This window comes from Artemia franciscana, chromosome 10, assembly GCF_032884065.1.
Source record: "Artemia franciscana chromosome 10, ASM3288406v1, whole genome shotgun sequence".
Classification (NCBI taxonomy): domain Eukaryota; kingdom Metazoa; phylum Arthropoda; class Branchiopoda; order Anostraca; family Artemiidae; genus Artemia; species Artemia franciscana.
Genome location: NC_088872.1, coordinates 33,380,989 through 33,403,857, shown reverse-complemented (window position 1 = coordinate 33,403,857; position 22,869 = coordinate 33,380,989). Strand labels below are relative to the sequence as shown.

At 36.5% G+C, this 22,869-nt stretch overlaps 1 protein-coding gene across 4 annotated transcripts in view; it reads left to right on the top strand.

Moving 5' to 3' along the window:
* Positions 1-22,869, top strand: part of LOC136032096 (uncharacterized) — a 438,713-nt gene that overhangs the window by 185,109 nt on the left and 230,735 nt on the right. For all 4 annotated transcript variants that reach the window (XM_065712239.1, XM_065712241.1, XM_065712240.1 and 1 more), the window contains exon 8: positions 15,915-15,999. In XM_065712239.1, coding sequence (XP_065568311.1) covers positions 15,915-15,999 — 85 coding nt within the window. The remainder of the gene's footprint in view (positions 1-15,914; positions 16,000-22,869) is intronic.

Sequence of the window (22,869 nt, the reverse complement as noted above, 5' to 3'; positions counted from 1 at the left end):
TAGTTTTTTTTTAGTTTTTTAGCTTTTTTAGTTTTTTTTCTTTTTAGTTTTTTTTTTGTAGTTTTTACCTTTTTTAGTTTTTTTTCTTCTTTTGTATTAGTGTGAAATAATTCAGACGTCATATGCTGACAAACACGACGTCACTCGACAGACAGACAGACAGACATAACCCACAAACAACTTATTTTTATATATATTTATTCATATTTTTTAGTTTTCTTTTTCTCTTTTATTTTTCAGTTTTTTCCTTTTTTTTAGTTTTTTTCTTTTTTAGTTTTTAGTTTTTTTTTAGTTTTTTACCTTTTTTTAGTTTTTTTTAGTTTTTTTAGTTTTTTAGCTTTTTTAGTTTTTTTATTAGTTTTTATTTTTTTTGTAGTTTTTGCCTTTTTTTTATTTTTTTCAGTTTTTTTTAGTTATTAGATTTTTACCTTTTTTAGTTTTTTTTAGTTTTTTAGCTTTTTTAGTTTTTTTTTCTTTTTAGTTTTTTTTGTAGTTTTTACCTTTTTTAGTTTTTTTCTTCTTTTGTATTAGTGTGAAATAATTCAGACGTCATATGCGAACAAACATGACGTCACCTGATCCACAGATCCACACACAGACAACTTATTTTTATATATATATAGATGTATATATATACTAGCTGTTGGGGTGGCGCTTCGCGCCACCCCAACACCTATTAGGTGGGGCACTTCGCGCCAACCCCAAGCCCCCCCGCGCGCGTAAGTCGTTACGCGCCATATTAGTTACGCGCCATTGTAGTTGTGTCCCTGTGTCCCACCTGTGAATAGAGATAGATATAAATATATGTTTTTAACTACGTAAAACATGCGAATATACAACACTCTTCGCTGTCCCATTGTCTGTGCTTATAAATAGATTGTCAGGTTTACTGACTCTTGAACATGCAACATATAATTGTCCATGGGAAAAACAATCCGTATTCAGATCTATACCTCATTATTCTAATGATGTGTCCCTGTGTCCCGGTCGTCATTTATATTCCCTGTGTCCCGGTCGTCATTTGTGTCCCGGTGTCCCAGTTTGTAATTTCTCTTTGAGTGTCCCGGTCGTCATTTATATTCCCCGTGTCCCGGTGTCCCGGTCGTCATTTTTGTCCCGGTGTTCCGGTCTGCAATTTCTATTCGAACAATCCCTGTGTCCCGGTCGTCATTTATATATCCCGCCTGTGCCCCCGGCGCCCCCGTTGTAGTTGTGTCCCTGTGTCCCGGTCATCATTTATATTCCCTGTGTCCCGGTCGTGATTTGTGTCCGGGTGTCCCAGTCTGTAATTTCTCTTTGAGGTTCCCGGTCGTCGCTTATATTCCCTCTGTCTCGGTCGTCATTTGTGTCCCGGTCTGTAATTTCTTTTTGAGTGTTTTTTTCTTTTTATTTTTTTTTTTAGTTTTTTACCTTTTTTCTTTTTTCAGTTTTCTTTTTCTTCTTTATTTTTCAGCGTCACTATGAAGTACATATCGACGAACCTTTGTTTTTTTAACTTATATCTGGTAGGCATTGATGACCTTATCCAAGTCAAAATCCCCAACCCAATCATCATCGCTATCATTTTCAGTTTTGATATGTTTTGACTCTCGCTGTCCAGGTGGATTTTCATCTAACTGCGCGGTTTTGCGTTCTTTAGCCGCCAGCCTATTTTCTTGTTGTTCTTGTGATTCCCCGGCACGCTTTCTTTTCTTACTTTCTCTATCAGCTGCAAGCCTGTTTTCTTGCTGTTCTTGTGATTCCTCGGAACGCTTTCTTTTCTTACTTTCTCTATCCGTAGCAAGTTTTTTGGCATAAACTCTTTGAGCAGCTTCCTCGGCTGTTGCCATTGTAGGTTCTTCAGTCATTTTACAATTAAACATTTTTCCGTGAACGAATTTCTTAAATACAGTTAATGACGTCACCGTCATAGCAAAAATGACGACAACTAACTTCCTGACTTCAGCAAGCCTGATTTCTTGCTGTTCTTGTAATTCCTCGGCACGCCTTCTTTTTTCACTTTCTCTTTTAGCAGCAAGTCTGCTTCCGCGTTGCTCTGGTAGTTCCTCGGCACGCTTTCTGTTCTTTCTTTCTCTATCAGCCTCAAGCCTGTTTCCTTGCTGTTCTTTTGATTCCTCGGCACGCTTTCTGTTCTTTCTTTCTCTATCAGCCTCAAGCCTGTTTCCTTGCTGTTCTTTTGATTCCTCGGCACGCTTTCTGTTCTTTCTTTCTCTATCAGCCTCAAGCCTGTTTCCTTGCTGTTCTTTTGATTCCTCGGCACGCTTTCTTTTCTAACTTTCTCTATCAGCAGCAAGTTTTTTGGCATAGACTCTTTGAGCATCTTCATCAGCTTGTGCCATTGTAAGTTCATCAGTCATTTTAAACTTAAACATTAATAGATTTCTACGTGAACATATGTCTTAAATATCTTGAATGACGTCACCGTCGTAGCAAAAATGACGACAACTAATTTGATGACGTCAGTCAACACAGAAACATGACGTCACCTGACAGACAGACAGACACACAGACAGACAACTTATTTTTATATATATAAAAGATATATTAGCTGTTGGGGTGGCGCTTCGTGCCACCCCAACACCTAGTTGGTGGGGCGCTTCGCGCCCCCCAAACCCCCCGCGCGCGTAAGTCGTTACGCGCCATATTAGTTACGCGCCATTGTAGTTGTGTCCCTGTTTCCCATCTGTGAATATAGATAGATTTATATATGTGTTTCAAACTACGTAAAAATTGCGAATATACAACATTTTTGGCTTTCCCACTACTGGGAGCTTTCCGTTTCCAATTGCCAGCAATTGATCTGAAAATGTTTGACCAGAGTCATCGTTTTGCAATCGGACACGCATATTTGTAGTTAATTTTAATATTTTTACGTGTGCCCATAAATTAGAATTTTTCAAGCAAGCATTCATTTCGTCTGCAGGAGTTAAACTACGTAAAAATTGCGAATATACAACATTCTAGGCTTTCCCATTGTCTGTGCATATACAAAGCCGTATGTACTAATAATGACGTCATATGCAAACGTTCTTTTTACAAACAAACAAACATGCATACACACATCTCGTTTTTATATAGATAGATAGATAGATAGATACAATACAAATTAACTGCGTAAAACTTGCGAATATACAACATTCTTCGCTGTCCAATTGTCGCTGCATATAAATAGATTGTCAGGTTTACCGACCCTCGAACATGCAACGTACAATTGTCCATGGGAATCCCAAGATTGATTACATGTAAATGTAATAAATAAATCTGGACGACCATAGAGACGAACATACGCAATAGCATCTTGAGCATATTCATGCATATGACGGGGACTGCCAGCATATGACGAAGGTAAAATCGTTATCTTCCAACGTTTGTGGTATTACCGTCATTTACAACTGCATCTCGCAAATGAATGTATTGTTCAGAGCGGAGCTTGGTCTGATTCAGGTGGATATATAGCAAACGTTCTGATTCATTTTTTGCATACATATCAACGACATATTGGTGAAACAATTGACGGCATTTTAAAATATAATTCTCTTCATCCTGCCGAATCATTAGTCTATAGGAATAATGATGCATTTCACTGCATTTCTTATTCATCTCTTTGTTAGTGGCTGGATTCATCAATTTAATATTAAAGTGATAGCCGTCGGCTCCATCCCAAAAAATGATAGGATATTGTAGGGCATCGTAGCATCGATGAGTTTCAGCAATTCTTACCAACTGAGTGTTTGGCTTATGAAGAATAATATCTCGAGGTAAAAACTGATCACTGACCATAACGATTGCCACTTCGTCGATAGTTGGAGCATTGTATCTACGCATATGTTGGCCAGGAGGCGTTTTGTCAGCGGAAATAACAATTTTATGTGTGTCAGTAGGCATCAAATCGATGGCTGTATTGAACAGACGCACTAAAATATTATTTTCGTGGAAAAGATGTTGCAATTGGGAAACGATTGTCCTTGCAACGTTTTGAGAAATGTCGCAACGTGCATTCAATTCAGAATTTCTACCACAGATGAAGTACAATTGTAAAAATTTATGATTCTCGCCTGAGAATGGTAGAAGGGACCCTGCTTTATGGTAAATTTGCCCTTTTACTTTGAAAGTAGGCATAAATTGATCCGGATTAACATTGACACTTGGAAAAATCTTTACGTGCCAAGCATGCTAAGCTCCAACAATTTATATTAAACCTCAAATTTTGGGTATCTGTTTTAAGGTTTTCGAATTACTTTAATCTATTGTCAAAATATATTGAAATATTTGTGCAATTCCCAATTTTTTTTTAGTTTTTTTCTTTTTTTTTAGTTTTTTAGCTTTATTTCCTTTTTTTTCTTTTTAGTTTTTTATCTTTTTTACGTTTTTCTTTTTAGGTTTTTTTTCTTTTTTTTTATTTATTTTTTTTATTTTTTTCTTTTTAGTTTTTTTTTAGTTTTTTACCATTTTTCTTTTTTCGAATTACTTTAATCTATTGTCAAAATATTTCGAAATATTTATGCAATTTCCAGTTTTTACATTCTAGTTTGTTTTCTTTTATATATAGATAAGATATAATCTGGCGTATCGGACAGACAACTTATTTTTACTACTAACTAGCTGTTGGGGAGGGTGCTTCGCGCCACCCCAACACCTAGTTGGTGGGGCGCTTCGCGACCCCCCCCCCCCTAGCCCCCCCCGCACGCGTAAGTCGTTACGCGCCATATTAGTTACGCGCCATTGTAGTTGTGTCCCTGTGTCCCACCTGTGAATATAGATATATTTATATATGTGTTTCAAACTACGTAAAAATTGCGAATATACAACATTCTTGGCTTTCCCATTGTCTGTGCATATACAAAGCCGTATGTACTAATAATGACGTCATATGCAAACGCTCTTTTTACAAACAAACAAACATGCATACACACAACTCGTTTTTATATAGATAGATAGATAGATAGATACAATACAAATTAACTGCGTAAAACTTGCAAATATACAACATTCTTCGCTGTCCAATTGTCGCTGCATATAAATAGATTGTCAGGTTTACCGACCCTCGAACATGCAACGTACAATTGTCCATGGGAAAAACAATCAGTATTAAGATCTATACCACATTTTTCTAATGATTGACCTTGAGCTTTGTTAATGGTGATTGCAAATGCTAATCGAATTGGGAATTGCAATATTTTAAATTGAAAAGGCAGATCCGTTGGAATCATGGGAATGCGAGGAATAAGAACAGCCTCACCCTCAAAAGGCCCTGTCAAGATTGTGGCCTCTATTAGGTTTTCCATTGTTTTTTTTTACGGCAAGTTGCGTGCCATTGCAAAGCTTTGGTGGGTTGATATTTCTTAAAAGTATTATTGGTACGCCTATTTTTTTTTGTAGCACGTGTGGTGGAAACCCTGAATGATCTATGGTATTTAAAAATTCAGATGGATAATTAACCGCTTCATTTGGTTCCAAAACTGTGTCGACTGACTTGTAAAGGACTGCCTGGTCTCGAATCTTGGTCAAAACAATATTGTTGATTTCGTGGACGCCCATATTTTTGGGTGCGAGAATCGCTCTTTCACTTAGCCATTTATTATTTTTATAATTTTTTAGAATATTCGGAAATACTTTTTCAATCAATTCATTTTTGGACGTCACTAAATTACAGAAATCAGCAGGTAGTTGTATACTTCCTGAAATTGAGTCTACTGGGAGCTTTCCGTTTCCAATTGCCAGCAATTGATCTGAAAATGTTTGACCAGAGTCTTGCGAATATACAACATTCTTGGCTTTCCCATTGTCTGTGCATATACAATATAAATACATTGTCAGGTTTACCGACCCTCGAACATGCAACGTACAATTGTCCATGGGAAAAACAATCAGTATTAAGATCTATACCACATTTTTCTAATGATTGACCTTGAGCTTTGTTAATGGTGATTGCAAATGCTAATCGAATTGGGAATTGCAATCTTGTAAATTGAAAAGGCAGATTCGTTGGAATCATGGGTATGCGAGGAATAAGAACAGTCTCACCCTCAAAAGGCCCTGTCAAGATTGTGGCCTCTATTAGGTGTTCCATGGTTTTTTTATGGCAAGTCGCGTGCCATTGCAAAGCTTTGGTGGGTTGATATTTCTTAAAAGTATTATTGGTAAGCCTATTTTTAGTTGTAGCACGTGTGGTGGAAACCCCGAAAGATCTATGGAATTTAAAAATTCAGATGGATAATTAACCGCTTCATTTGGTTCCAAAACTGTGTCGACTGACTTGTAAAGGACAAGCCATTGTAAGTTCATCAGTCATTTTAAACTTAAACATTTATATATTTCTACGTGAACATATATGTCTTAAATATCTTTAATGACGTCACCGTCATAGCAAAAATGACGACAACTAACTTCATGATTAAATATCTTTAATGACGTCACCGTCATAGCAAAAATGACGACAACTAACTTCATGACGTCAGTCGACACAGAAACATGACGTCACCTGACAGACAGACACACAGACAGACAACTTATTTTTTTATATATACTAGCTGTTGGGGTGGCGCCCAACACCTAGTTGGTGGGGGCGCTTCGCGCCCCCCCCCCAAGCCCCCCCGCGTGCGTAAGTCGTTACGTGCCATTGTAGTTGTGTCCCTATGTCCCACCTGTGAATATATATATATATATATATATATATATATATATATATATATGTATATATATATATATATATATATATATATATATATATATATATATATGAATATTATGAATATATATATATATATATATATATATATATATATATATATATATATATATATATATATATATATATATTTATATATATATATAATGTATATATATATACATTATAAAATATATATATATATATATATATATATATATATATATATATATATATATATATATATATATATATATATATATATATATATATATATATATATATATATATATATATATATATATATATGTTTTTAACTACGTAAAACTTGCGAATATACAACATTCTTTGCTGTCCCATCGTCTGTGCATATAAATAGATTGTCAGGTTTACCGACTCTTGAACATGCAACGCATAATGGTCCATGGGAAAACAATCCGTATTCAGATCTATACCTCATGATTCTATTGATTGCCCTTGAGCTTTGTTGATGGTGATTGCTAATCGACCATTTCCTTTGTTGCCGTCGTCATTTATATATCCCCCCGGCGTCCCCGTTGTAGTTGTGTCCCTGTGTCCGGGTCGTCATTTATATTCCCTGTGTCCCCGTCGTCATTTGTGTCCCGGTGTCCCAGTCTGTGATTTCTATTTGAGTGTCCCGGGCGTCATTTATATTCGTCAGGATATTGTAGGGCATCGTAGCATCGATGAGTTTAAGCAATTCTTGTCAACTGATTGTTTCGCCTATAAAGAATATTATCTCGAGGTAAGAACTGATCACCGACCACAACGATTGCCACTTTGTTGATAGTTGCGTATCAGGAGGCATCAATTCGATTGCTGTTTTTAAGCAGAAGCACTAAATTATTATTTTTGTGGAAAAGATGATATATTTAAATATATATATATATATTTTCTTTTTAGTTTTTTTGTAGTTTTTACCTTTTTTAGTTTTTTTCTTCTTTTGTAATAATGCTAAAGCCAAGGTTCAAACCTGGAGCCTCTCGGACCTAGAACCTGAAACATAACGCTTTACCAACTCAGCTACTTCGGCGTGAACACATTCGTTTTTAGCAGCTTCCTCGGGTGTTGCCATTGTTGTCCTGGTCGTTATTTATATTGCCTGTGTCCCGGTATCCCAGTCTGTAATTTCTCCTTGAGTGTCCCTGTCGTTATTTATATTCCCTCTGTCCCGGTCGTCATTTGTGTCCCGGTCTGTAATTTCTCTTTGAGTGTTTTTTCTTTTTAGTATTTTTTAGTTTTTTACATTTTTTCTTTTTTCAGTTTTCTTTTTCTTCTTTATTTTTCAGCTTCACTATGAAATACATATCGCCGAACCTTTGTTTTTTTAACTAAAATCTGGTAGCGATTGATGACCTTATCCAAGTCAAGATCCCAAACCCAATCATCATCGCTATCATTTTCATCTTTGATATGTTTTGACTCTCGCTGTCCAGGTGGATCTTCATCTTACTGCGCGGTTTTGCGTTCTTTAGCCTCAAGCCTGTTTCCTTGCTGTTCTTTTGATTCCTCGGCATGCTTTCTGTTCTTTCTTTCTCTATCAGCCTCAAGCCTGTTTCCTTGCTGTTCTTTTGATTCCTCGGCACGCTTTCTTTTCTGACTTTCTCTATCAGCAGCAAGTTTTTGGCATAGACTCTTTGAGCATCTTCATCGGCTTTTGCCATTGTAAGTTCATCAGTCATTTTAAACTTAAACATTAATAGATTTCTACGTGAACATATGTCTTAAATATCTTGAATGACGTCACCGTCAAAGCAAAAATGACGACAACTAATTTCATGACGTCAGTCAACACAGAAATATGACGTCACCTGATCCACAGACAGACACACAGACAGACAACTTATTTTTATATATATAAGATAGAATAAATAAGTTGTCTGTGTGTGTGTGTCTGTCGAGTGACCTCATGTTTGTGTGTCGACTGACGTCATGTTTTCGACTGACGAAATTACAGATCGGGACACAAATGATGAACGGGACACTGGCGCATAGGGAATATAAATGACAACCGGGACACTCAAAGAGTAAGCGATCGGGACACAAAGAATGTTTGATTAGCAATCAACATCAACAAAGCACCGGGACACAAATGACGACCGGGACACAGGGAGTATAAATGACGACCAGGACATAAGTAAAAAAACTAAAAAAAAGTAAAAACTACAAAAAAACAAAAAAGAAAAAAAACTAAAAACTAATAAAAAAAAAATAAAAAAGCTAAAAAACTAAAAAAAAACTAAAAAAGAAAAAAAAATAAAAAGGAAAAATAAAGGAGAAAAACAAAACTAAAAAAAATTAAAATAAAAAAAAAACTAAAAAGAAAAAAAGGGGAAAAATACAAAAATTTATTTCATCATATACCATTTCAAAAACGAATGTATATACAGACCGGGACACCGGGATACAAATGACGACCGGGACACAGGGAATATAAATGACGACCGGGACACGGGACGTCGGCTCCATCCCAAAAAATGATAGGATATTGTAGGGCATCGTAGCATCGATGAGTTTCAGCAATTCTTACCAACTGAGCGTTTCGCTTATGAAGAATAATATCTCGAGGTAAAAACTGATCACCGACCATAACGATTGCTAATTCGTCGATAGTTGGAGCATTGTGTCTACGCACATGTTGGCCAGGAGGCGGTTTGTCAGCAGAAATAACAGTTTTATGCGTATCAGTAGGCATCAAATCGATTGCTGTTTTGAACAGACGCAAATAATTATTATTTTCATGGAAAAAATGTTGCAATTGGGAAACGATTGTCCTTTCAACGTCGGGAGAAATTTTGCAACGTGCATTCAATTCAGAATTTCTATCACTGATGAAGTACAATTGTAAAAATTTATGATTCTCGCCGGAGAATGGTAGAAGAGACCCTGGTCTATGATATTGCCCTTTTACTTTGAAAGTAGGCGTAAATTGATCTGGATTTTCGATTTGGGCACCAAACGAAGTCATTTGGAAACATGAGTTATATTTTCTGATTTTGGATAAAAAACGCTTAGATTCTGACTTAGTTCCAGTAAGCAAAGTCTTCAATGGCTCTGGGGGTGCAGCCAGTTGAGGAAGTTTAACTTTTCCTGAGGCGCAACACATGCCCATTGTTTCACCATTAAATTTCAAGGCCTTGCAGTAGGGACAAATTTTAGACGTAGTCCCGATTTGAATACATTTCTCGTTGCTCTTGTGATTCCTCGGCACGCCTTCTTTTTTCACTTTCTCTTTTAGCAGCAAGTCTGGTTTCGCGTTGCTCTGGTAGTTCCTTGACACGCCTTCGTTGACGGAAATTGCACATTCCTAATCTGGCATTATCTCTTGAAGCCGCAAGCCTGTTTTCACGTTGCTCTTGTGACTCTTTGGTACGCTTTCTGTTCTTACTTTCTCTATCAGCCGCAAGCCTGTTTTCTTGCTGTTCTTGTGATTCCTCGGCACGCTTTCTTTTCTTACTTTCTCTATCAGCAGCAACTTTTTTGGCATAGACTCTTTGAGCAGCTTCCTTGGCTGTTGCAATATTGCGCGTTACGACTTACGCGGGTTGGGGGGTGCGAAGTGCCCCCACCAACTAGGTGTTGGTATATATATATACCTACATACCTACACACCTAGTATATATATATATATATATATATATATATATATATATATATATATATATATATATATATATTTATATATATATATATATATATATATATATATCTATATATCTATCTAAAAATAAGTTGTCTGTCTGTGTGTCTGTCTGTGGATCAGGTGACGTCATGTTTCTGTGTTGACTGACGTCATGAAATTAGTTGTTTTGCTTTGACGGTGACGTCATTCAAGATATTTAAGACATATGTTCACGTAGAAATCTATTAATGTTTAAGTTTACAGTGACTGATGAACTTACCATGGCAAAAGCCGATGAAGATGCTCAAAGAGTTTATGCCAAAAAACTGGCTGCTGATAGAGAAAGTCAGAAAAGAAAGCGTGCCGAGGAATCAAAAGAACAGCAAGGAAACAGGCTTGAGGCTGATAGAGAAAGAAAGAACAGAAAGCGTGCCGAGGAATCAAAAGAACAGCAAGGAAACAGGCTTGAGGCTGATAGAGAAAGAAAGAACAGAAAGCGTGCCGAGGAATCAAAAGAACAGCAAGGAAACAGGCTTGAGGCTGATAGAGAAAAAAAGAACAGAAAGCGTGCCGAGGAACTACCAGAGCAACGCGAAAGCAGACTTGCTGCTAAAAGAGAAAGTGAAAAAAGAAGGTGTGCCGAGGAATTACAAGAACAGCAAGAAATCAGGCTTGCTGCTGATAGAGAAAGTAAGAAAAGAAAGCGTGCCGAGGAATCACAAGAACAGCAAGAAATCAGGCTTGCTGCTGATAGAGAAAGTAAGAAAAGAAAGCGTGCCGAGGAATCAGAGCAACCTGAAAGTTATCGCTTGGCATTCAGGTACAACCCAGTCGATGATTATAGCTTGAGTAGATGTGTTCAAATCGGGACAATGTCTGAAATTTGTCCCTATTGCAAGGCCTTGAAATTCAATGGTGAAACAATGGGAATGTGTTGCGCCTCAGGAAAAGTTAAACTTCCTCTATTGGCTGCACCACCAGAGCCATTGAAGACGAATGAATGCTTGCCTGAAAAATTCTAATTTATGGGCACACGTAAAAATATTAAAATTAACTACAAATATGCGTGTCCGATTGCAAAACGATGACTCTGGTCAAACATTTTCAGATCAATTGCTGACAATTGGAAACGGAAAGCTCCCAGTAGACTCAATTTCAGGACGTATACAACTACCTGCTGATTTCTGTAATTTAGTGACGTCCAAAAATGAATTGATTGAAAAAATATTTCCGAATATTCTAAAAAATTATAAAAATAATAAATGGCTAAGTGAAAGAGCGATTCTCGCACCCAAAAATATAGACGTCCACGAAATCAACAATATTGTTTTGACCAAGATTCGAGACCAGGCAGTCCTTTACAAGTCAGTCGACACAGTTTTGGAACCAAATGAAGCGGTTAATTATCCATCTGAATTTTTAAATTCCATAGATCTTTCAGGGTTTCCACCACACGTGCTACAACTAAAAATAGGCGTACCAATAATACTTTTAAGAAATATAAACCCACCAAAGCTTTGCAATGGCATTCGACTTGCCGTAAAAAAAAACAATGGAAAACCTAATAGAGGCCACAATCTTGACAGGGCCTTTTGAGGGTGAGGCTGTTCTTATTCCTCGCATTCCCATGATTCCAACGGATCTGCCTTTTCAATTTAAAATATTGCAATTCCCAATTCGATTAGTATTTGCAATCACCATTAACAAAGCTCAAGGTCAATCATTAGAAAAATGTGGTATAGATCTTAATACTGATTGTTTTTCCCATGGACAATTGTACGTTGCATGTTCGAGGGTCGGTAAACCTGACAATCTATTTATATGCAGCGACAATTGGACAGCGAAGAATGTTGTATATTCGCAAGTTTTACGCAGTTAATTTGTATTGTATCTATCTATCTATCTATCTATATAAAAACGAGTTGTGTGTATGCATGTTTGTTTGTTTGTAAAAAGAGCGTTTGCATATGATGTCATTATTAGTACATACGGCTTTGTATATGCAGAGACAATGGGAAAGCCAAGAATGTTGTATATTCGCAATTTTTACGTAGTTTAACTCCTGCAGACGAAATGAATGCTTGCCTAAAAAATTCTAATTTATGGGCACACGTAAAAATATTAAAAATTAATTACAAATATGCGTGTCCGATTGCAAAATGATGACTCTGGTCAAACAGTAGACTCAATTTCAGGACGTATACAACTACCTGCTGATTTCTGTAATTTAGTGACGTCCAAAAATGAATTGATTGAAAAAGTATTTCCGAATATTCTAAAAAATTATAAAAATAATAAATGGCTAAGTGAAAGAGCGATTCTCGCACCCAAAAATATAGACGTCCACGAAATCAACAATATTGTTTTGACCAAGATTCGAGACCAGGCAGTCCTTTACAAGTCAGTCGACACAGTTTTGGAACCGAATGAAGCGGTTAATTATCCATCTGAATTTTTAAATTCCATAGATCCTTCAGGGTTTCCACCACACGTGCTACAACTAAAAATAGGCGTACCAATAATACTTTTAAGAAATATCAACCCACCAAAGCTTTGCAATGGCACGCGACTTGCCGTAAAAAAAAAACAATGGAAAACCTAATAGAGGCCACAATCTTGACAGGGCCTTATGAGGATGAGGCTGTTCTTATTCCTCGCATTCCCATGATTCCAACGGATCTGCTTTTTCAATTTAAAAGATTGCAATTCCCAATTTGATTAGTATTTGCAATCACCATTAACAAAGCTCAAGGTCAATGATTAGAAAAATGTGGTATAGATCTTAATACTGATTGTTTTTCCCATGGACAATTGTACGTTGCATGTTCGAGGGTCGGTAAACCTGACAATGTATTTATATGCAGCGACAATTGGATAGCGAAGAATGTTGTATATTCGCAAGTTTTACGCAGTTCATTTGTATTGTATCTATCTATCTATCTATCTATATAAAAACGAGTTGTGTGGATGCATGTTTGTTTGTTTGTAAAAAGAGCGTTTGCATATGACGTCATTATTAGTACATACGGCTTTGTATATGCACAGACAATGGGAAAGCCAAGAATGTTGTTTATTCGCAATTATTACGTAGTTTGAAACACATATATAAATCCATCTATATTCACAGGTGGGACACAGGGACACAACTACAATGGCACATAACTAATATGGTGCGTAACGACTTACGCGCGCGGGGGGGCTTGGGGGGGCGCGAAGCGCCCCACCAACTAGGTGTTGGGGTGGCGCGAAGCGCCACCCCAACAGCTATATATATATATATATATATATATATATATATATATATATATATATATATATATATATCTTTCTATGTTCACAGGTGGGACACAGGGACACAACTACAATGGCGCGTAACGACTTACGCGTGCGGGGGGGCTTGGGGGGGCGCGAAGCGCCACCCCAACAGCTAGTATATCATATATATAAAAATAAGTTGTCTGTCTGTCGAGTGACGTCATTATATGACGTCTGAATTATTTCATCATATACCAATTCAAAAACGAATGTATTCAAGCCGAAGTAGCTGAGTTGATAAAGCGTTATGTTCCAGGTTCCAGGTCCGAGAGGTTCCAGGTTCGAACCTTGGCTTTAGCATTAATACAAAAGAAGAAAAAAATAAAAAAGCTAAAAAACTAAAAAAAAAGTTAAAAAACTAAAAACTAAAAAAGAAAAAAACTAAAAAAAATAAAAAAAGGCTAAAACTACAAAAAAAAACTAAAAAGAAAAAAAAACTAATAAAAAAACTAAAAAACTAAAAACTGAAAACAGAAAAAAAACACTAAAAAAAGGAAAAAAACTGAAAAATAAAGGAGAAAAAGAAAACTAAAAACCGGGACACAGGGAATATGAATGACGACCGGGACACTCAAAGAGAAATTACAGACTGGGACACTGGGAAGCAAATAACGACCGGGAGATATAAATGACGACCGGGACACTCAAAGATAAATTACAGACCGGGACACAATTGACGACCGGGACGCCGGGACAACAGGGAATACAAATGACGACTGGGACGCTCAAAGAGAAATTACAGACTGGGACACAAATGACGACCGGGATACTGGGAATATAAATGACGACCGGGACATAGGGACACAGCTACAAGGGGAATGCCGGGGACAAAGGGGGATATATAAATGACGACGGGGACACAGGGAATGTTCGATTAGCAATCACCATCAACAAAGCTCAAGGGCAATCATTAGAATAATCAGGTATAGATCTGAATACGGATTGTTTTTCCCATGGATAATTTTATGTTGCATGTTCAAGAGTCGGTAAACCTGACAATCTATTTATATGCACAGACAATGGGACATCGAAGAATGTTGTATATTCGCAAGTTTTACGTAGTTAAAAACGTATATATATATATATATATATATATATATATATATATATATATATATATATATATATATATATATATATATATATATATATATATCTTTCTATATTCACAGGTGGGACACAGGGACACAACTACAATGGCGCGTAAAGACTTACGCGCGAGGGGGGCTTGGGGGGCGCCAAGAGCCCCCACCAACTAGGTGTTGGGGTGGCGCGAAGCGCCACCCCAACAGCTATTATTTATATATATATATATAGATATATATAGATGCGATGATATGTCATACTCCGGGGTACAGCAGACAAAATTTCATTAAATTTTCAGCCTTGCATCTTGCTCCTTGAGTGCTCACAAAATAGCCTCCAGACCAAAGACATATGAAAGGGTTTTTGCGACGGAGGAATAGCGAATTGTCTCTTTGTAAGATGGCAAAATTAAGAAATAACATAAATGTTCAACGGGGATTTAGCTCGTGCAGCAAGGTTTAGTTGCTTTGGTTTCCGTCATATATTAGCAATTGGAATAAGAATCGAGAATGCGAGTGAATATACTATAATGAAATAGTAATAGGTTACAGTGTTTTAGCTTGTTTTTTTTTTTCACAAAAACAATATAGAGTCAAAAAAAGGATATTGTATATTCCATTAGAACTGACTATTCAAATAATCAAAACTAATAATAAAACAACTCTTGAAAAGTTTGTTCTCATTTAGCCAGGACAAAAAAAATATTGATCTGCAGTTATAACCTTTAGTTGTTTTTTTTTTCTATGGAGTTTAAAAAGGACCAACTCTTTTATAAAATTCGAGAAGTGAATCGAATACGTCTCTTGATGAGAATGATTCTCTCAAACTTAAATATTTTAATTTATGTTATTTAAAGAAATTTTAGTGAGTTAAGCCATATATGTCCTTGAAAAGATTACTAGTTTTCCTGTACGCTTGCATTCGGCTTGAAAATGAGTCTATTTCTTGATAGTCGTTAAAAAGAATGTCCTAATGAAGCGCTTATAAGTTTCCCTCTGTATAGCGACCAAGGCTTATTCATTTATCCGGAAATAATTCTTAGCTGGTAATTGATTGACGGAGCATGTCCAGGAATGAGCCCTAATTCCATAGGCAACTCAATTTACTAACACTTCTAAGACAAGTTAATGTTCTTAGATATTCGATGCATTGTCCATTGAAAATGAAAAACGCTGACAACCTATTTATCTTAATTTCTTTTAGAATGAATGATCCTACAATAAGAAGTACAGAAGGATCCGAAAAGAAACCCAGCGCAGAAAGACCTATAGGGAAGCATTGGGAAGTAGTAAGTTTTTTTTTTTTCTCGCTCTTATTAGTTAGTCCTATTGGTTTTCGTTAAGAAAAATCATAACGAGACAAAGTCCTTAAGGCTGATGTCCAGTTAGCAGTCACAAAAAAAAGGATAAATCGAACAATCGTTGAATATAAAGTAAAACAGAAAATAACACAAATAAAATACTACTTTTGTAATATCTGTAGATTGTATATAGGAACACATCAAGGTAACCTAAGTACTTCTCTGAGGAGAGTATGGACCATTAAAAAATGACCTTTCTGACTTGTATGTCGTGACTGCCATAAGAAAAATTCCTAGATGTATTTCAGCAAAATGCTTCGAACATGTTTTCTGCACAGTTAGTCTAGTTTGCTGATTAGAGAGAATTGTCAAACACATGACATATGAGTCTTGATGTATGAAAAGAGCTAAGATGACTCAATATAGTTAATAATATAGAGCACTCTAAGTGAACTTTTGTCATTCAAAGGCTTGGAAAGGTTTCTAAAAAAAATGGACACAGCAACTGCATAACGATTCAAATAAATTATGGATCATCATACCGTGCCGAAATGTCTTTAAATTCTTAAAGGGAATTCTCGCATCAGACCCCGTTTCCGTTTTGATTGACATTCATTTAAAGTTTTTTATTCGGAAAAACTCCTGCGTGGGGGAAAAGTATTCATAGTAAAACATAATCAAATCCCTCTCAGAGTCTGGAGTTTCACTGTCAAGTGTTTAAAACCTTATAGTTACAACGATGCGTCCAGCTAGTTGGAGGTATCGTGGACTTGTTTCTCTAGTCTAAAGCCGTCTTAAAGAATAGAGTAAAGTGCATCAGTGATCAACATATTAATTTGGTTAGGTAAACGTTCCTAGAGATTCATGATAAATGGTGTATTGTCCTCGATAAAAGTTTAAGCCAATAGATTATTTTTGAAAGTTTTGAGGTTTCAGGTTTTTGGAATTTGAGAATTTCGAAATTCATGGTGGAAAAAGTAATTCACAAATATTTTCTTTTCAATTTTAATAACCAAGACGCAGAGAGTTTTCCTGTAGGTTCAACATTTATGGAAGAATAGGATGGTATATGTCGGAAATAAGATTTGTACACTAGAAGCCACAGTAATGGCAGTTTTCAAATTTGGCTTTGAAATGTAGTTACTTCAAAAATTCGAGGATAATGTATTGCTACTAATACTTGTGAGAATTCTTTTTAGCGTCAAGCCCACTTTGGCCAACACAGCTGCGCAAGCTTTTCCTTGACCCTGCTCATTTCCGAGCTCCACTGTTTACTCTATCCTGTGAAGGTCCAACTAGCTTTAAATATTTTTATGACCTCTTTCCAACCCATTCAAAGACGTGGTGGTTTTTTTTTGCTCCAGGTAGGCCTACATTATCGAAGCATACTTTTTGGCAGTCATCATCTTTTATCCGGAAGCGTAACATAAACCATGTTAACCTTCCTTTTATCATAGCTCAAGGTATTTAAATTGAATCTGGTAATTCACGTTACTTGACACTCGGTCATTCAAATGATAACCTAAAACTATCCTCATAGTTCATTTGTAAAACAATAGCATAGCTTCCTCAATCTTCCAAATTGACCGAAATGTCAATACTAAGTCTTCTAGTATTCCAATATTAGTTTCACTACTAATTTTCAAACTTTTTCAACCGTTACTAAACACCTTGTGCCTTAATAAGTTTTACTTTTATTTTACTTTTCCTTATTCTATCCACAATTCTTGCTGAAAATAGGTCGAAGGTCAGCCTGGGGGCGATCAAAATTCCAAGAGAGCTATTTAAATTAGAAAGGTTGAACTGTCCAAAAGTGTCTCCAGGCGTGAGAGGATCCGCGTAGTACCGTGAGAAAGAGCCCAAGACTATAAACGTTCCGCATTAAATGAGACTTCGTAGCTTCATTTCTTATTCAGCATAATAGAATTGACTTAATAAACAGCAATATATCTTCCATGTATTTTCCCCTCTGACCTAGCCATATAGATAGAAAACTTAAAAACTTGGAAAACAGTTTATACAATCGCCAATTGAATTCATAAAACCCATTTTACAGGGCTTTTATCAATCAGAAAGCAGCCTGACGCCTTTCGACGCCCTCCAGGCGTTCCTGCATCCCCACATCAAACCGAATTTTCAAGGTAAAAAAAAAGGTAAAGGATACGGCATTAGACTTTACAGTCCGTACCGGCGGTGCTGATCTCCGTTTCTTGGCCCTTCAGCCAGGAAGTGCAATGGGGGGTTGGGGGCCAGCCATCCTGTGCTTTCGCACACCCTTCCTGTTTACCTTCCCCAGATTTCTCCAGGTACCCATTTAGAGCTGGGTCGACTCTGGCTAAGCTTACAGAGTCTCGCCACTGACCCCCGTCCCAAACTGAAGAATTGGGTACACTGGGATTCGAACCCGCGTCCTCTCAGACAAGGGATCCCGAATCCAGCGCACCAACCCACTCGGCCTCAAGACTGCAATTAAAATCCGAACAACCGAAGGTAAAGAAGATAGGCGTCTAATAACGGCTCGACGCGTGACATCTCAGGGATGAGGGCTCTAAATTCTTTAAGAAGTCCATGTATAACTGAGGGGTCATAGAAACAATTTAATCTCGGGCCAGTGCACTCTTCAGATCCCTCTTTTTTTGTTTATTTCCACCAAAAATGGTATTTTAGAATTTCTGAGCTTGCTAATTACAAATCTGATAATACCCTCCAGTGTCGAGCTATCCACAAGTTTCCGCACGCTGTATAACAATGTACTAAAATTTGGATATTATAACTCTCTAAATTCCTATTCAATTTGCTTTAGTTACCCATGTTTTCTCTTTTCTTTTTTTTCTCTCTTCTTCATTTTCAATTTTTTGTGGTTATGGTCCTCAACAAGTTCGCTTACAGGATCTTTATTATTATTGGTGTTATATTTTAGTTTTATCCGAATAAATTGAATTGAATATATCAAACAGTTCGTGGTAGCAAACTGTAGTAAGGAGCGACCCGGCTCAATAGTAAACGAAACTCTTAAAAACGGAATTTTGATACTAATAGATACATCAAAAGAATTGGATTTTTATGCTGATTTAAATATATAAGTTTTATCAATTTTAGTCTTACTTATCAAAAGTTACGAGCCTGAGAAAATTTACCTTGTTTTGGAAAATAGGGGAAAACACCTCCTAAAAGTTATATGATCTTAACAAAAATCACACCATCGCATTCAGCGTATCAGAGAACCCCATAGAAGACGTTTCAAGCTCCTATGTACAAAAATGTGGAACTTAGCATTTTTTGCAAGAAGACCGATCACGGGTGCGTGTTTATTTGTTTGTTTGTTTGTTTTTCTTTTTTTTTCCATGGATGATCATATCAACCAAGTGGTCCTAGAATGTCGCGAGAGGGCTCATTCTAACGGAAATTAAAAGTTAAAGTGCCCTTTTTAAGTAACCAAAAAATTGGAGGGCACCTAGGCCCCCTCCAACACTCATTTTTTCCCAACGTCAACGGATCAAAATTTTGAGATAACCATTTTGTTCAGCATAGTCGAAAAACATAATAACTATGTCTTTGGGGCTGACTTACTCCCCCACGGTCCCCGGGGAGGGGCTGCAAGTTACAAACTTTGACCAATGTTTACATACAGTAATGGTTATTGGGAAGTGTACAGACCTTTTCAGTCTTTTTGGTTGGGGGGGTGTTAAGGGAAGGGGGCTACGTGGGAGGATCCTCCCTTGGGAGAATTTTTCATGGGAGAAGAGAAAGTCCATGAAAGGGGCGCAGGATTTTCTAGCATTATTTTTAAAAAGCAATGAAATAATAAATATGAAAAAGTTTTATCGACTGAAAGTAAGAACAAGCATTTAAACTCAAAACGAACAGAGATTATTACGCGTATGGGGGCTCATCTCCTCCTAAATACCTCGCTCTTTACGCCAAAGTATTTTTAGTAATTTCAACTATATATTCTACAGCCTTCGTTATTCAGGGTCATTTTTAAATAACTAGGACAAAATTAAAGCTTTATGTAAATAACGATGTATTAACGAGGGGGCAAACCCTCTCATATACATAATAGAAATATACGAATATAGAAGCTCGTTACGTAAGTTAATTTGAAAGTTACGTATATTTTTTACTAATAAAACGTTCATAAAAAAATTAAAAATTCTAGTTGCCTTTTTAAGTAATCGAAAAACTGGAGGGCAACTAGGCCTTTTCCCCCGCTCCTTTTTTCTCAAAATCATTCGATCAAAACTATGAGAAAACCATCTACCGAAAAAAATAAATATTCAAATTTCGTTTTAATTATTCATGTGCAGAGAACCAAAATCAAAACATGCATTAATTCAAAAACGTTCAGAAATTAAATAAAAAAACAATTTTTTTAAACTGAAAGTAAGGAGCGACATTAAAACTTAAAACGAACAGAAATTACTTCGTTTATGAAAGGGGCTGCTCCCTCCTCAACGCCCCGCTCTTTACGCTAAAGTTTGTGTTACTGTTTTAAAAAGTAGAGTCGAGCGAAAGAGTCAAACTTTAGCGTAAAAAGCGGGGTGTTGAGGAGGGAGCAGCACCTTTCATATAGGAAGTAATTTCTGTTCGTTTTAAGTTTTAATGTCGCTCCTTACTTTCAGTTAAAAAAAACTTGTGTTTTTTATTTAATTTCACAAAAGCTGAACTTTTTACACCTTGCTGAAGTCAGAGTCATGGAAAGATTTTCTTCCATTGCCATTCTTCGAGGGCCATGACTAAAGTCCTTGAACCAACAGTCCCTCCAATCACCACCCTTCCAATCACTCATGATCGTTCATGGATTATTTAGGACGCGGCTCTAAATAATTAAAAGCCAATGATTAAGGAATCATTAAGATTGCAGTTTAAATGGCCTAAATAAACCGTACATATTTCACAAAGAGTATTGTCTTGCTATCAAAATTGCTATTTTGAGGAGTTTTGAGTTTATTGGATCCAAAATTAAGATGTATTAAGAACTTTACAACCCACGTTTGATTTCATTGAAGTTGGTATATTAATCTTATTTTATAATCAGTCTTTATATCCTTTACAAAAACGGGCACTGTTTCAGTACCCCTTTCATCTGGAATCCCTTCTTTAGATTAAATAAAAAAAACAAGTTTTTTCAACTGAAAGTAAGGAGTGACATCAAAACTTAAAACGCACAGAAATTACTTCGTATATGAAAGAGGCTGCTTCCTCATCAACGCCTCGCTCTTTACGCTAAAGTTTGACTCTTTCTCTCAATTCTTCTTTCTAAAACAGTAAAAAACTTTAGCGTAAAGAGCGGGGCGTTGATGAGGAAGCAGCCTCTTTCATATACGAAGTAATTTCTGTGCGTTTTAAGTTTTGATGTCACTCCTTACTTTCAGTTGAAAAAACTTGTTTTTTTTATTTAATTTCTGAACGTTTTTGAATCAATGCATGTTTTGATTTTGGCTCTCCGCAGAGGAATAATCAAAACGAAATTTGCATTTTTTTTTTTTTGGCTCAATGGCTTTCTCATAATTTTGATCGAATGATTTTGAGAAAAAAAGAGCGGGGGACGAAGCCTAGTTGCCCCCCGATTTTTTGGTAAATTAAAAAGGCAACTAGAACTTTTAATTTTTTACGAATCTTTTTATTGGTAAAAGATTTACGTAACTTATAAATTAGCTTACGTAAAGAACTTTTGTATTCTCATGTTTTTATTACATATATGAGGGGATTCGCCCCATCGTCAGTACCTCGCTCTTTACACTAAAGCTTAAATTTTATCCCAATTCATTAAGAATGACCCCCTGAATCACAAAAGCCGTAGAATAAGTAGTTGAAATTACCGAAAATACTTTAGCGTAAAGAGCGAGGTATTAGAAGGAGGTGAGCCCCTCATATGGGTAATAATTTCTGTTTGTTTTAAGTTTTATTGCTGTTCCTTACTTCCAGCTGAAAAAGCTTTTTCACTTTTATTTTTTAATTGTTTTTTTTTAAATAATGCTAGTAAATCCTGCTCTCCCTTCATGGAAATTTTCTTCTCCCATTACAAATTCTCGAAGGAAAGTTCCCCTAGCATATCCCCCTCTTCTCAACCCCTCCCCCAAACCAAAAAAATCCTCCTGAAAACGCCTGTATACTTCCCAATAACCATTACTATATGTAAGCACAGGTCAAAGTTTGTAACTTGTTGCCCCTCCCACGGGGACTGTGGGGGAGTAAGTCGTCCCCAAAGACATAGTTATAAGGTTTTTCGACTACGCTGAATAAAATGGCTATCTCAGAATTTTGATCCGTTGACTTTGGGAAAATAATTAGCGTGGGAGGGGGCCTAGGTGCCCTCCAATTTTTTTGGTCACTTAAAAAGGGCACTAGAACTTTTTATTTCCGTTAGAATGAGCCCTCTTGCAACATTCTAGGACAACTGGGTCGATACGATCACCCCTGGGAAAAAAAAAAAAAAAAAAAAAAAAAAAACAAATAAACACGCATCCGTGATCTGCCTTCTGGCAAAAAATGCAAAATTCCACATTTTTGTAGATAGGAGCTCGAAACTTCTACAGTAGGGTTCTCTGATACGCTGAATCTGATGGTGTGATTTTCGTTAAGATTCTATGACTTTTAGGGGGCGTTTCCCCCTATTTTCTAAAATAACGCAAATTTTCTCAGGCTCGTAACTTTTGATGGGTAAGACTAAACTTGATGAAACTTATATATTTAAAACCAGCATTAAAATGCGATTCTTTTGATGTAGCTAATGGTATCAAAATTCCATTTTTTAAAGTTTTGGTTACTATTGAGCCGGGTCGCTCCTTACTACAGTTCGTTACCACGAACTGTTTGATTCGCATATACAACAATGATAAACCCTTTCCGGCTCGT